The sequence below is a fragment of the Cyanistes caeruleus genome, chromosome 29 (assembly GCF_971803275.1).
Source record: "Cyanistes caeruleus chromosome 29, bCyaCae1.hap1.1, whole genome shotgun sequence".
NCBI classification, from domain to species: domain Eukaryota; kingdom Metazoa; phylum Chordata; class Aves; order Passeriformes; family Paridae; genus Cyanistes; species Cyanistes caeruleus.
The window spans coordinates 402,125-414,455 of NC_141729.1; the positions used below are offsets into that span (position 1 = coordinate 402,125).

Here is a 12,331-nt window from a genome sequence, read left to right on the forward strand (position 1 = left end):
AGGGCTGCCAGGGGCACCCAGACTGTTCCTCTGCTGCTTTGCAAAGCAGAGTTTGTCCCTCTGGGTGAAGCAGAGCAGAAGCTCAGCCGGGTGGTTAATTTTTAACTTGCCTGTTGCTCCATGGGGTGGAAGGGGAGCTGCCAGGGAGATGTTGCTGTTGACTGGAGCAGTCTGTCTCCCCACACACAAACACGTTGAGGGTGTTGAGGCTGAGGGCTGACCCAGCTCTGCTTTGGACTCTGCTCATGCCTCATGTGCTGCATTTCACCAGAAGCTGAAGGTCACAGTACTGGCTGTTCAGACATCCTCATCTCCTGAACATTGTGCTCAGGCTGAGCTGTTGACTTGTTCCAACCCAATCTTTTCATGGGCATCTCTGGGGAAATGGGGATGGGTGTTTGATGAGGGGACAGCGGGTGGGACCTCTGTGTGGTCTGCTGTCACTGACACCCCCTTTGCTCTGGGCTTCCTTTTTCCAGCACCTTGTGAGTTGCTCCCCACCTTCTCCAGTCTGCTAAGCCAGAACTTCTGCCAAAAGTCTTCTCCCTAGTTTCTGTCCCACCTTCCTGTGGTTTCTCCCCAGCCAGCAGAGGTGGTGGGGAGCCACCAGCACACTCCCAGCACGGCTGCTGAGCAGGGCAAGATGGATAAAATTAGCTGTTCAGATGTTCCTCAGGATGCTGGGACGGGGGACACCCAGTACAGCCAGTTTGACTCATGGAGAAGAATTAATGGAAACGCCTGGCTCCTGGAGGGAGGAAGCTCCTTGAACAGCCTTTTCCTCTGTTTGTTGTGTGGCGATGCTGACAATGGGGCTGTGGCTGGCCGGGGTGTAGCCAGGCTGGCCCGAGCGCGGCGTGCGCCGGCCACAGGCGCCGAGTCTGCGGCACCGGCACCGCCCTGTCCTGCTGCCACTGCGGGTGACAGCTCTGGCCTGTGACAGCACTGCCGGGTGACCTGCCCTTCGTGCACTCTAAATATCCAATAATCACATAACTTCTTAGTAAGTGGCCTTTATCTATCAGGGATACCACTTGGGCTCATAATTTCAATGTAATGAGACAAAAGGGATTATAAAGTCCCCAAGGCAGCAGATGTTATCAGCCGTGTGATGCAGATGTGAACAGGACAATCCTGGGACATGCCAGCAGCACTTCAGTGGCTGTTGATTTCAGTCTGCCTCGAGCATGGCTCCTGCCAGATTTGCTTCCTTCATTCAGGGAAGGGCTGTTGACAATTGAGAGCCCGGGCTGCCCGGGTGGCACTGGGGACCTGAGTTTGCTTTTGGGGGCTCAGAGAGTGACAAGGCTCTGCCAAATCCAGCATTGGGGTGCATTGTGGACACCTCAAGGATGCAGGACAGGGCAGCAGGGAGCAAAGCCCCAGCAGCAGGCCCAGGGAAGCAGCAGGATGGTGAAGAGCTGGTCCCTGCAGGGTGTTCTCAGAGCATCCTTAGCAGCAGGCTGGTCAGGTCCTGGCAGGTAACATGCCCCAGAGGTAGGTGGGTTTAGGGCAGGTCCTGGCAGGTAACATGCCCCAGAGGTAGGTGGGTTTAGGGCAGGTCCTGGCAGGTAACATGCCCCAGAGGTAGGTGGGCTTAGGGCTCCTTGCCCCACTGGCTTCTGCTGGAAGTGTTTGTCACGGGAGCTGCCCTCGAGGCAGGAGGAGCTGTGTGACATCCCTGGGGCCCAGAGGGGCTGCGTGCCCAGGGCTGGGCTGTGGGCAGGCACTGAGTGGCCCTGTTCTTTTGGAAACAGCCCATTTGAGGCAGTTTTTGGCACTGTGCATGGTTTGTGGGGATGTGTCACCAGTGCCTGCAGCAGCTGCAGCCAGCGTGGGATGCTGCTCTGGAAGAGGTCAAATGCTGGAAAACTGGCAACTTCCTCTGCAGCAAACCTGCTCTGAGACAGACTTTTCTGAGCAAGAGAGTTCTGAAAAGCCTTTGGAAGCTCTTTCAAACAGCTTCATCCCAAACCAGTTTACTCTCTGGTCTTCCTGGGAGGGGAAATCACCGTGCATCCCACTCCAGCTATAAAAATTGTAATTGCCTATTCTATTATGTGACTTAAAAGATTATTTCCAGTCTCCCTGACTTATTGGCAATTTGGAGTTCTTACTGTAGTCAAAAAACTGTAGCTGGGCTATCACTCTTCCAAACTGCTTTATCTTTGTTGCTCTAAGCGGAGTCATGGGAATGTTTTTATCTAAACCATCAGGTTATTAGAGGACAGACTTATAAATAACCAGTCTTTGCTATTTTTAAGTACTTTCAGCATCGTCTATCATGATAGTACAGCATAACCTGCAGAAAAACAGTCCAATTCTGCTGCCAAAACTTCATAATTTACTTCTGTTTCTTTGGGTGATAAGGAGTCAAGCCTAGGTTCCTTCTCTGCTCTGTAGAAATGTCAGAGGCTGATAAGCTGTGCTCCCCACCCCGGCCCCAAACCATTTTCTACACCTTGCAGAGGGGAAACTGATATTGGGGTTTATTAACAATGAATTTCGTGAGGCCTTTCTGCCACAGGAAATGTGGGCCAAGCTGAGTGGGCAGCTTGTGGGGCCATGGGGGAGCCAGGGGCTGCTCCACGTCCTGAGAATGGGCTGCCAGAGCCATAGCTGGGGCATAAAGGAGAGATGCAGGTAGTCTGCTCCCTTTGTGAAAAAACATCTAACCCCACCACTGCAGGACAACTGAGCATTTCAGACAAGATCATTTATATTTACTTCATAATTTATTAGTTTTCACATCACTGTATGCAATAAATTATAGTCAAGATAATAATAACATTGTCATAAAATATTGCTGTGAAGTAAATACTCATCTAATAGTGACTGTAACCTACACAGAGAAGAACTGTAGTTATTATATTTAGATTTTTAGAGTTAGTGGTAAGTGAACACAATATTAGGGAACTTCACAGTAAATTCAGGGAAATCTGTCATTATTATTGCTTCTGTGCAAACGACTTTTACTGCACACATACAGCTTGGGAAGGAAAGGTTCATTTGTGCAGAGTGTCTCTGGATGCGTGCCCGGGTGGCTGAACTTGCTGCACCGCGCTTTTGGTGCATTTCACGATGCAAAGTGACCGTGGGCAGCAGCTGATGGGTGTCCAGAGCAGCGGGGCTCTGCACGGGCTCAGGCTGTAAGGAAATGCTTTGGGGAGAGGCTGAGCAGGCAAAGCACTGGCTCCAGTCTGTGAGCACCAAGTCCATCAAGACGGTCCCGAGTCACACCGGGGTGTGTGAGCTCCCCCAGCTCCGTCCCACGGCTGCCCGAGGGCTGCTCTGCCTCCAGCAGGGAGCTGCTGTCCCTGGGAGCCTCTGGCCACCAGACTGCTGCCCACAGCGACGTGCCACAGGCACTGATGTGCCATGGGCACCAATGTGCCACGGGCACCGATGTGCCACAGACACCGATGTGTCACAGCCATGTGTCACGAGCACTGATGTGCCACAGGCACCGATGTCCCACAGACACTGATGTCCCACAGACACCGATGTCCCACAGGCACCGACGTCCCACGGGCACCGATGTCCCATGGGCACCGATGTCCCACGGGCACTGATGTCTCACAGACACCGATGTGTCACAGCCATGTGTCACGAGCACTGATGTGCCACAGGCACCGATGTCCCACAGACACTGATGTCCCACAGACACCGATGTCCCACAGGCACCGACGTCCCACGGGCACCGATGTCCCATGGGCACCGATGTCCCACGGGCACCGATGTCGCTGCCTCGGCGGTGCTGCTGCCAGCTGCAGTTCGTGGCAGGGCTGGAGCCCTGTGCGTGGCCTGGCAGGTCCCCAGGCCCACGGGGCAGCGGAGCATGCTGCGTGTGGCAGGAGGTCACGAACAGTCCCGTAACCAAATGTTCTCCATTTCTGCTCCCTCCGCCAGTTCAGTGAACTTTAATGGAGTATTTCCGAAATGTCAGAAACTGGAGCAGTTTGTCTTTTCTCCTCTGCTTTAGTGCCATTAGTGCTCTCGTTTTCTCCTCCATGTCCTGGTCGGTGGCAAGGATTATCTTGGCTCTCTCCTCCGCCTTCTTGTCCCCGGAGTTTTTGAAGAGTTTCTGCAGGGACGCCTCGTTGATGCTCTCGAAGATGTTGGCCGCAGCTTTCTTGCGCAGGGCGGTGTCGAAGCGGTAGCCGTGGACCGAGGGGCTCACCCGCAGTGATGTGGACATGGCTGGAGCGCTGGAGCTCGGCTTCGCTTTCATCGATGTGAGTCAGTCGGAGGAACGGGTGCTGTGCTGCCTCCAGGACTGGTTTTTAAAGGCAGGCTGGAGGAAAAGCTGGAGCGCTCCGGTTACAGCAGTGAGATCACGATGATGTCAACACCCAACAGTCACAGGCAAGTTTAACATTTAAATTGCCAACTTTCCTGTCCTGCGGACCAGATGAAAAGTTCTCTCTGCTTCTGCCACGGAAATGGCTTTTTTTTCTTTACCCATCACAGACCAGGCTTCAACCATCGCTGTGGGACCTGAGCCAGCATAGCCCAACCTCCACTCCTGCCCTTGCTGCATGGGAAAAGCACTGAGTGCACCATGTATCATACCATAAACAGGTAAAACGCCAGGTCAGGACTGTTGCAATGCCAGAAAGAGGCTGGAATCTTCACTGCAAACACTGCCAGTCTTCTCCTGTCTGGGCATGAGCTCCTTTCTGCTCCTTCCCAGCAGATGCAACTCATCTTTAGTGCACAGAGCTGCAGTTTCTGACAGGTGCTGTCCCAAAGGCAGGTGATCCATTCCATCCTCTGGGGTGACTTCCCTGGCTGTTACACCCTCAGCTGCCCAGCTGCACATGGCAGTGGTCCCAGGGGGAGAACAGAGAACTCAGTTCACTGCCCTGCTCCTGCCTGCAGTGTCCTCTTGCTTAAATTTAATGCTCATTAGTGCTGGAAAGAAAACTCACCTCTGTTCCAAAAAGAGTGCGTGCTCTCCACACCACCCTTGGACAATGACAAGCCCTTGGGCTGGGAGAACTCTCTCTTAGTCATATGGGTTAGTTTTGGCTCCTGTGAGGAGCAGGGAGCTGGACTCAGTGACCCTTATGGGTCCCTTCTCACTTGAGATCCCTGCGGACAGGGCTCTGACCCAGCCCCTGCTGGGCTCAGACACCTGTCAAGTCTGGCCCAGAATAGCTGTGGGCTCAAAAGTCACTTAAGGCCAGGAGCCAGAGATAAGTGTATTTTGGTTAATGTTTTAAAGCAGCCGGATGCTGCAGAGGCTCTGTTTGGAAAACTGGAAGTTTGTTTACTGTTGTTGCTGACCCTGTTAGTCACCCTTGCTGAAAGACTCTAGGAACAACCTCTGTCCCCATCCCACTCAGACCAGGGGATTTCCTTTTCACCAGAGAGCTGCAGAAATTACCTCTGACAACACTGAAGAACAGATCTAAAGAAACATCACCCAGATGGTTTTAATTCCACATTCCCTTTAAAAATTCAGTTCAGATTGAGGAAGGGGTTATGTCTGAGCCATACACCCCCTCCAGTGGAAGCCAGTGAGGAGGTGAACTCACCTGAAGCCCATGTCTAGATGTTTGTGCTGGGAATTGTTGCTCAATTGTTGCACTTCAACAGGTGAAGTGCAAGCAGGGCAGGTGGCTGCCTGGGCCCCAGAGTGACTGGCGAGTCCAGCTCCATCCGGGCTCAGATCAACTTCCAGCTGGCCAGGACTTGCCAGGCTTCTATCCTGAGGAGAGGGAGTGGTCTCATTTCAGTTCCTACCTGGGAACTGGGATGCAGCCATTGGTGCTGCTGGGCACGTCCTGCAACAGCCCTGAACCCTGCAGTCCTGTATCCTGCCAGGACACCGGCTTCCCCACTGCTGCCAGGACTTTGCTCCTGCATGAGCTCTCTCTGCACATGCCACCACTTCCTGTGCTTCTGGCATTGTGTGAGATACTTGTTACACATTTTTCACAACTTCTTTTGTGTGTCCTGGATGTTCTGTGCTTCAGTGTATAAAAACAGCTTTGCAAAGCCAGACATGCAGCCTCTCATCTTGCCATTGTGCTGCCAAATTGGTGAGACCAATTTATCAGCTACAACATTTGCACGGCTGATAAATCCACCCTGAAAATAGGACAGGTTTGGTGTGGCTGGATCTCTGCCTGGGAAAGATCTCGTGCTTTAGAGACTCTGCTAACATGAAATGTGATGGGGGAGCAGAAGGAAGCAGGGTCACATGTGCTGCCCAACCCTTCCTGCTCAGAGCTGTCCTGAGCACTGGGGGAAAACCTGCCTGAAACACGTGTCCAGGTGAAATGCTGAAAGTGATTTGCTTCACAGGACAGGTAACAGAGTGTCAGGGCACTTGCAGCAAAATTCAGTGCCAGAAGATCAGCCAAAATCTTGTGGCTGAAGAAAACAAACCCTTTTCTGTCCCCTGGTAAAAAACAAGAGCTGAGGCAGGTTCACGTGCGCCTTGTTTTCACCACTCCCACTGCACACGGAATCACTCTGCAGGTATTTGCAGAGATGTGGCTGACAGCATAAATTAGCAATATCTGTGGAAGATACAAGCTCAGAAAAGTATCTGCCATGGAAACCGAGACTGAAGCTGATGCTTTAGGAGTAAGACATCAGAAAGCTGCCAAGATCAAGCACGCGTTCCTTGTGAGCTCATCTCACACAGAGCAGTAACAAATGTCTTTGCCCCTTCAAGCTTCCCTGCCCACTTTGTATAAATTTAGTTGTGCTTGGCTCTGACAGAGCGATGAAGCATGTCTCGTCTTTTTTTCCAGTAATTTTTGTTTATATGGGTCTTTTAATACTGCTTTCCCAGTAATGCCTAGGAGGAATTATTCATGTGTTGGATTGGAGAGCAACTTCAGAGAAGATGTGATTTCTATCATCGTTCTCCTGCTATTATTGTGTAATTGCTTTGTGAGACGCAAATGCTCCATTTCACCCGCTAATGGGAGGATTAATTCCCATCCCCAGCATCTGCAGGGAAGCACAGCCACATCTCTAATTGTGCTCTGCCTCTCCTGGTGTGACAGGCTCGGGATGCAAGGGGTGTGAGGGTTCTGCTGGCAGGAAAGCCCCAGCACTGGCCAGGGAGCTGGAGCTGGCAGCTCTGGGGCAGGAGTGGAGGGAGCCTGGGGCTGCCCTGGGTGCTGGGCCAGCTGGGGCCACCAGTGCCAGCACCACAAACTCTTGCAGAGAACTTGCTTTGCCTTAATATAACCTCCCAAACCACTCCAAAGAAGGTAATCCGGCATGCCTGGCAGTTCCCTGGGGCATGTTTTGCATAGCTTTCCCTCCACTGGCTGCTGCCAAAGCCTGCTCTGTCTGTGACACCCATTTGGGATCAGAGGATGCAACAGCCCCATGGAACATCATTCTCAGCCAGGCATGGGACATTCAGAAAGTCACACTCAGAATATCCTGTGATACCTGTGAGATATAATAGCTAGCTAAATAGATAGATAGATAGATAGATAGATAGATAGATAGATAGATAGATAGATATAGATAGATGGATAGATAGATAGATAGATAGATAGATAGATAGATAGATAGATAGATATGATCTAGATAGATTTAGATATTTGCTTTGTTTTCAGGTCATTCAGTGAAAACCTAAGAATGGGAAATATCCAGGAGCCTCCAGCCATCTCTGCTCTTCCCATCCTTTCCCTGGCTTCCATAATCTGGAACTTCAGGGCTGCCACCAGCCTGCAGCTGGGGAACCTCAGCCCTTCTCAGGAGCCAGAAATGGCCCTGTCAGGCTTCCAAGATGGAAAGGTGTCCAAGGTGGAATGCTCTGCAGAGACAGCTGTGGCATGGCTCTAAGGTCAAGGAGGAGCTGCTTCGTTGTGCTGCTCTTGGAATCCAAATTCCTGGGAGGTTGTCAGACATCCAGGTTGTGCAAATGGCAGTGCCTGCCCTGGCTCCAGCCTGCCTCCAGCCTCTTTCCAGTGGCGCTTGTGTGCCTCTGGGCCTCCACCTGAAATTTCTGTTTGTTTGGCCGTTGCTTGGGTTTTTCTGTGCTTGTTGTTTCTTTAATAGAACATCTGGGAACACTTGTCCAAATCTCACGGCAGGATGCTGTAGCCTTTGCTCACAAACCCCAAGAGCTTCACTTGGCCATCGCCATTCCTTGTGACTCCTCCTGTGGTCAGGACAGGGCAGGTACTTGTCCCCACTTCAGAGGTACAGGAAGGAGTGGATATTTGTCCCCAGGTCAGTGGTTCAGCATAAGGAGGGTATTTTAAGGGCATTTCTGTTGCAGTTCTGTTGCTGGGAAGCACAGATATGTCTCAGACAATCCTCACAAAGCTCCCTGCCTGAAAACACTGGTTTTCAAACAACAGAAGGCATGGTTCCACAATTCAGCCAGTTAAATTCCATCAGAAAATATTTTAATAGGGGAAAAAATAAGGACTGGCCTGGGGAATGCAGCCCCAGGACTGTGCAGAGGAGCCCCAGGACTGTGAAGAGGAGCCCCAGGACTGTGCAGAGGAGCCCCAGGACTGTGCAGAGCAGCCCCAGGACTGTACAGAGCAGCCCAGGGAATGGCTGGAGCTGGGTGAGTGCTGGCTGGGCCAAGCTCCGTGCACAGAGACCATATAAGAGTAAAGTCTGTGGTGTTACTGATAATGAATGTCTCCTCATTTCTCATAAATTCTCTGCTAAATGTACAATCACCAAGTTAATAATGCAGTGCAGGACATAACAGGATAGCCAGCTACAGTAAGTAAATCATGCCTGGTAAGAAACAGAAGAGAAACAGAAACTTCTGGCACTTTTACCAGGCAGAACCCCTTGGAAGAAGCCCTGCACACAGCAAAGCAGAGCTGAGGACACATCTGCTGTGGGTGCTTGCTGCCCCAGGGGACTGGAGGGTGTGGGGAGGCAACGGCTCACTGTGTAAGGAAGCCACAGGTGCATTCTCCTGGTGCTTGGGGCTTGTGAAAACCATCTTGCAAAGAGAAACGCTGGCTGTGGTGCTCCCCACATGGCAAGGGAGATGATTCCTGAAATACAGTGGAAGGTTGCCAGCCAGAGCAGGGTCACAAGAAGAAGAGCCGTGTCTGTGGGGATGCAATGCCTGGAGCGTGGGGCAGGGTGGGAGCTGAAGTGGGATAAATTCGTCAGGTGGGAGCACGTGCCAGCAGGACCAGCACTGTGAGATGGACTAGCACTGTGAGATGGACCAGCACAGGGAGATGGAGCAGCACAGGGAGATGGAGCAGCACAGGGAGATGGACCAGCACTGTGAGATGGACCAGCACAGGGAGATGGAGCAGCACAGGAAGATGGAGCAGCACAGGGAGATGGAGCAGCACAGGAAGATGGAGCAGCACAGGGAGATGGAGCAGCACAGGGAGATGGAGCAGCACAGGGAGATGGAGCAGCACCCCGAGATGGACCAGCACCGGGAGATGGAGCAGCACAGGGAGATGGAGCAGCACAGGGAGATGGAGCAGCACAGGGAGATGGAGCAGCACAGGGAGATGGACCAGCACCCCGAGATGGACCAGCACCGGGAGATGGACCAGCCCATCACTCGTGCCACCCCGCTCGCCATGTCCTGCTATTCCCATGGAGCCAGGGAAAGTATTTGAATATCCTGGCTTCAGCATCTTCCTCCCAGGTCAGGAATGAAAGTTTGGAGCACGAACAAGGCTTTTCCTTGTGTGCCGTTTCCTGTTTGATGTTCCTGGAGGTCCCGAGGAGCCGTGGCTGCAGCTGTCAGGCTTTCATTGTCTGGTGAAGCGGTCGGAGGGACCCCTGACAGGAAATCCTCTGCGGGGCTGTGCCCGGGGCTGTGCCGGGCCATTGTCGCACGGAGCGGCGCCGCAGTGCCCCGATCCCCGGGCTCCATCGCTCTGCAGCCGCTTCCTCTGCTGCAGGATGTGCCTTTGTGCCTCGGGGCTGCTCGGCTGCCGGGTCTGCGCTGCCCAGAGCTCCCGGAGCTCCTCCAGGGGCAGCGGGGTCAGCGAGAGGGGCCGGGGACACCGAAGGCTCCCGGCTCTGTCTCGGGCTTGGCACAAGCGAGAGCCTGGGCGACCTCTGTGCCTGCAAGGTCCAGCCTGGGAACACTGGCTTCGTGTTCACAGAGCTAAGCCAGGCCCAAGGTCAGAGGGACAGGCTTCTTGGGCAGAATTTAGTGTTTGGTTCCTTAATTTAGCGTGAAAGCCAAGTGGGATGTGGCAGAGGGAGCTCCTGACCTGGCTGAATTTGGAGAGGAACAGCCGAGGTTTGGGTATGTGAAGCTGAGTAACACTGGGAGAGAAAACCGGGAAGGGAGCGAGGGAAACAGCAAAGCTGCATCCCTGGAGAATTATCAGGGAGTCAGTGCTGCGCTGATCGTCTGGGAGATGAGCTTGGTGCTGTGGAGTTATCAGCCTTGTAGCTCATTTCTCCACTAACAAAAGAGTTCCTGGGAGAGAACAGATGGTGTTTGGCTCCTACCACCGTCTCTGGTGGCCCAGCAACTTCTCCTTGTAGCTGCTAGAGAAGCAGTTTCTGTGATCCCCTTCCCATCCCAGGCCATGCCTGAGCCCCAGGGGCTGCTGGCTGTGTCTGCCTGTCTGGGGGTACTTTCTGCATGCTGGGGCCCTGCTGCAGATCCTGCCCACTGCAGCTGGGGCTGGCTGTGCTCCTTCTGCTGTGGGGGGACAGGAGCTGCTCCGTGGGTGCCATTTGTGCCTGGGCTCTGGCTGTCCCCAGGGCACCGCAGCTGCTGCTGGATTATGGGCAGTAACTGAACTTTTGCCAGTGATTGTTTTCCCCAGAAAAGCGGCTCCAGCTGCACACGTCAGCCCTGCTCAAAGAGCAGCGGCAGAGCTGTAAAGCCAGGCAAGGCTGGCAGTTCCAGGCACCAGAGCAGTGTCACCTGCCACAGGTCTGAGCCGGGCAGAACTGGAGCAGGGAGGCTCCCACGAACCCTGAACCATCTGTGGGGCACAGACCTGCTCTGTAGGGCACAGAATGCTTTCCCTTGTGTCCTGCCCCAGTCAGAGCCACCAGCCCAAGTGTTGTGACCTCAACATGGGTAGCAGCCCGCTGACAGCCGCTGCTCTCAGACGTATTTAACTCTCACAGCAATGCCTCCGAGATGTTTCCCCACCAATGCCTTGTTTACATGGCAGCCTTGTCTTTGTTCCTGAGATCTGCCCTTGACTCGCTGTCAGGTGTCAGCATGCGGGGGCTTCAGGCTGCCTCTTGGGTTATTTATGCAGCAGTTCAGACAAAAAAGAACCAGTTTAGAGCTGCCAGTAGATTTTAGGTCTGTGTGGGAGGGAAGGGGAGGGAAGGGGAGAGGGGTGATGCTGTGTGTATAGCAAGCTGTGCTCTGCAGTCCTGGCATGGTCTGGCTGAGCAGCAAAGTGCTGATGGTGAGCCTGAGCTCTGGTGGCTCTGAGCCCTCAGTGCTTTGGGGCTGAACCAAAAGCCCAGGCAGCAATTTGTGCTCTGGAGTTGTTTGCACCTGCCTGGGAGAAGTAAATCCAGTTTGACTTTGTGTCTGCCTTGAGAAGAGAATCTGCCCATCACAAGGGTCTGTGTTGGACTGAGGGAGCCAAGGATCAGGGGATGCATTGGGAGCCCTGCTCACACCACTCTGATGGGCACAGATAGAAATAAAATGTGTGGTCTGTCAGTAAACAGAGCTGAGTGTGACGTGAAGTAGCTGAGGCCGGTGAGCTCATGTCCAGGACCCCGTGTGCAGAAAGCTGAATCAGTTCCGGCCACAACGAGCTTCGTGGGAGGAGAACTTTCCAATGCTGTTTAGGGAAATCTTACAGAGAAAGTAAACAGATATCTGACCCCAAAATCCTGCCCCTCTGCAGGGCTCTCTCATCATAGCAGCAGCTGGGGAGGAGGATGCTGGTGCATCAGAGGGGGTCCACACACCTTGGTGCTCCTGGCACTGTGTTTGGCAGGCACATGGTAAAACACCAAGTTTCTTGTTTGGCAAATTAACTGGGGAAGGGAAAGGAATAACAGCTGGGCCAGCTGCCCCTGGGCTGGTGGGGTGCTGTCCTGATATGCCCCAGCTGCTCGTGAGCTGTGTCCCACAGGCAAACAGTGTCCTCAGGACTTCTTTCCCTCCCCAGGGCTGTGGGACTCCTCTCTGTTGAGGAAGTATTGTTTCTTTGATCAGTAGAAATGAAACCAGGAAAATACTTTCCATTTGTGTCAGGATAAAAACGGCTCGAGCTGGGTGTGATTGATGGCTGAAAAAAACAGGAGCAGCCCCTGTGCTGTTTCGGAAGGCTTCCCACTGTCCTTGCTTACAGTAAACACTGAATATATTTAGCTGCAGAGCCCAGCATGACACAGCCTCTCACTGCAA

At 53.1% G+C, this 12,331-nt stretch overlaps 1 protein-coding gene across 1 annotated transcript; it reads right to left on the reverse strand.

Moving 5' to 3' along the window:
* Positions 1–2,716: 2,716 nt before the first annotated feature.
* On the reverse strand, positions 2,717–4,978 carry TCIM (transcriptional and immune response regulator). Its single transcript, XM_086865422.1, has 2 exons — positions 3,706–4,978; positions 2,717–3,590 (listed from the first exon to the last, which is right to left on the reverse strand). Exon 1 carries the CDS (start codon positions 4,229–4,231, stop codon positions 3,911–3,913), a length of 321 nt encoding a protein of 106 aa, XP_086721548.1. The 5' UTR covers positions 4,232–4,978; the 3' UTR covers positions 2,717–3,590; positions 3,706–3,910.
* Between the last annotated feature and the right edge of the window lie 7,353 nt (positions 4,979–12,331).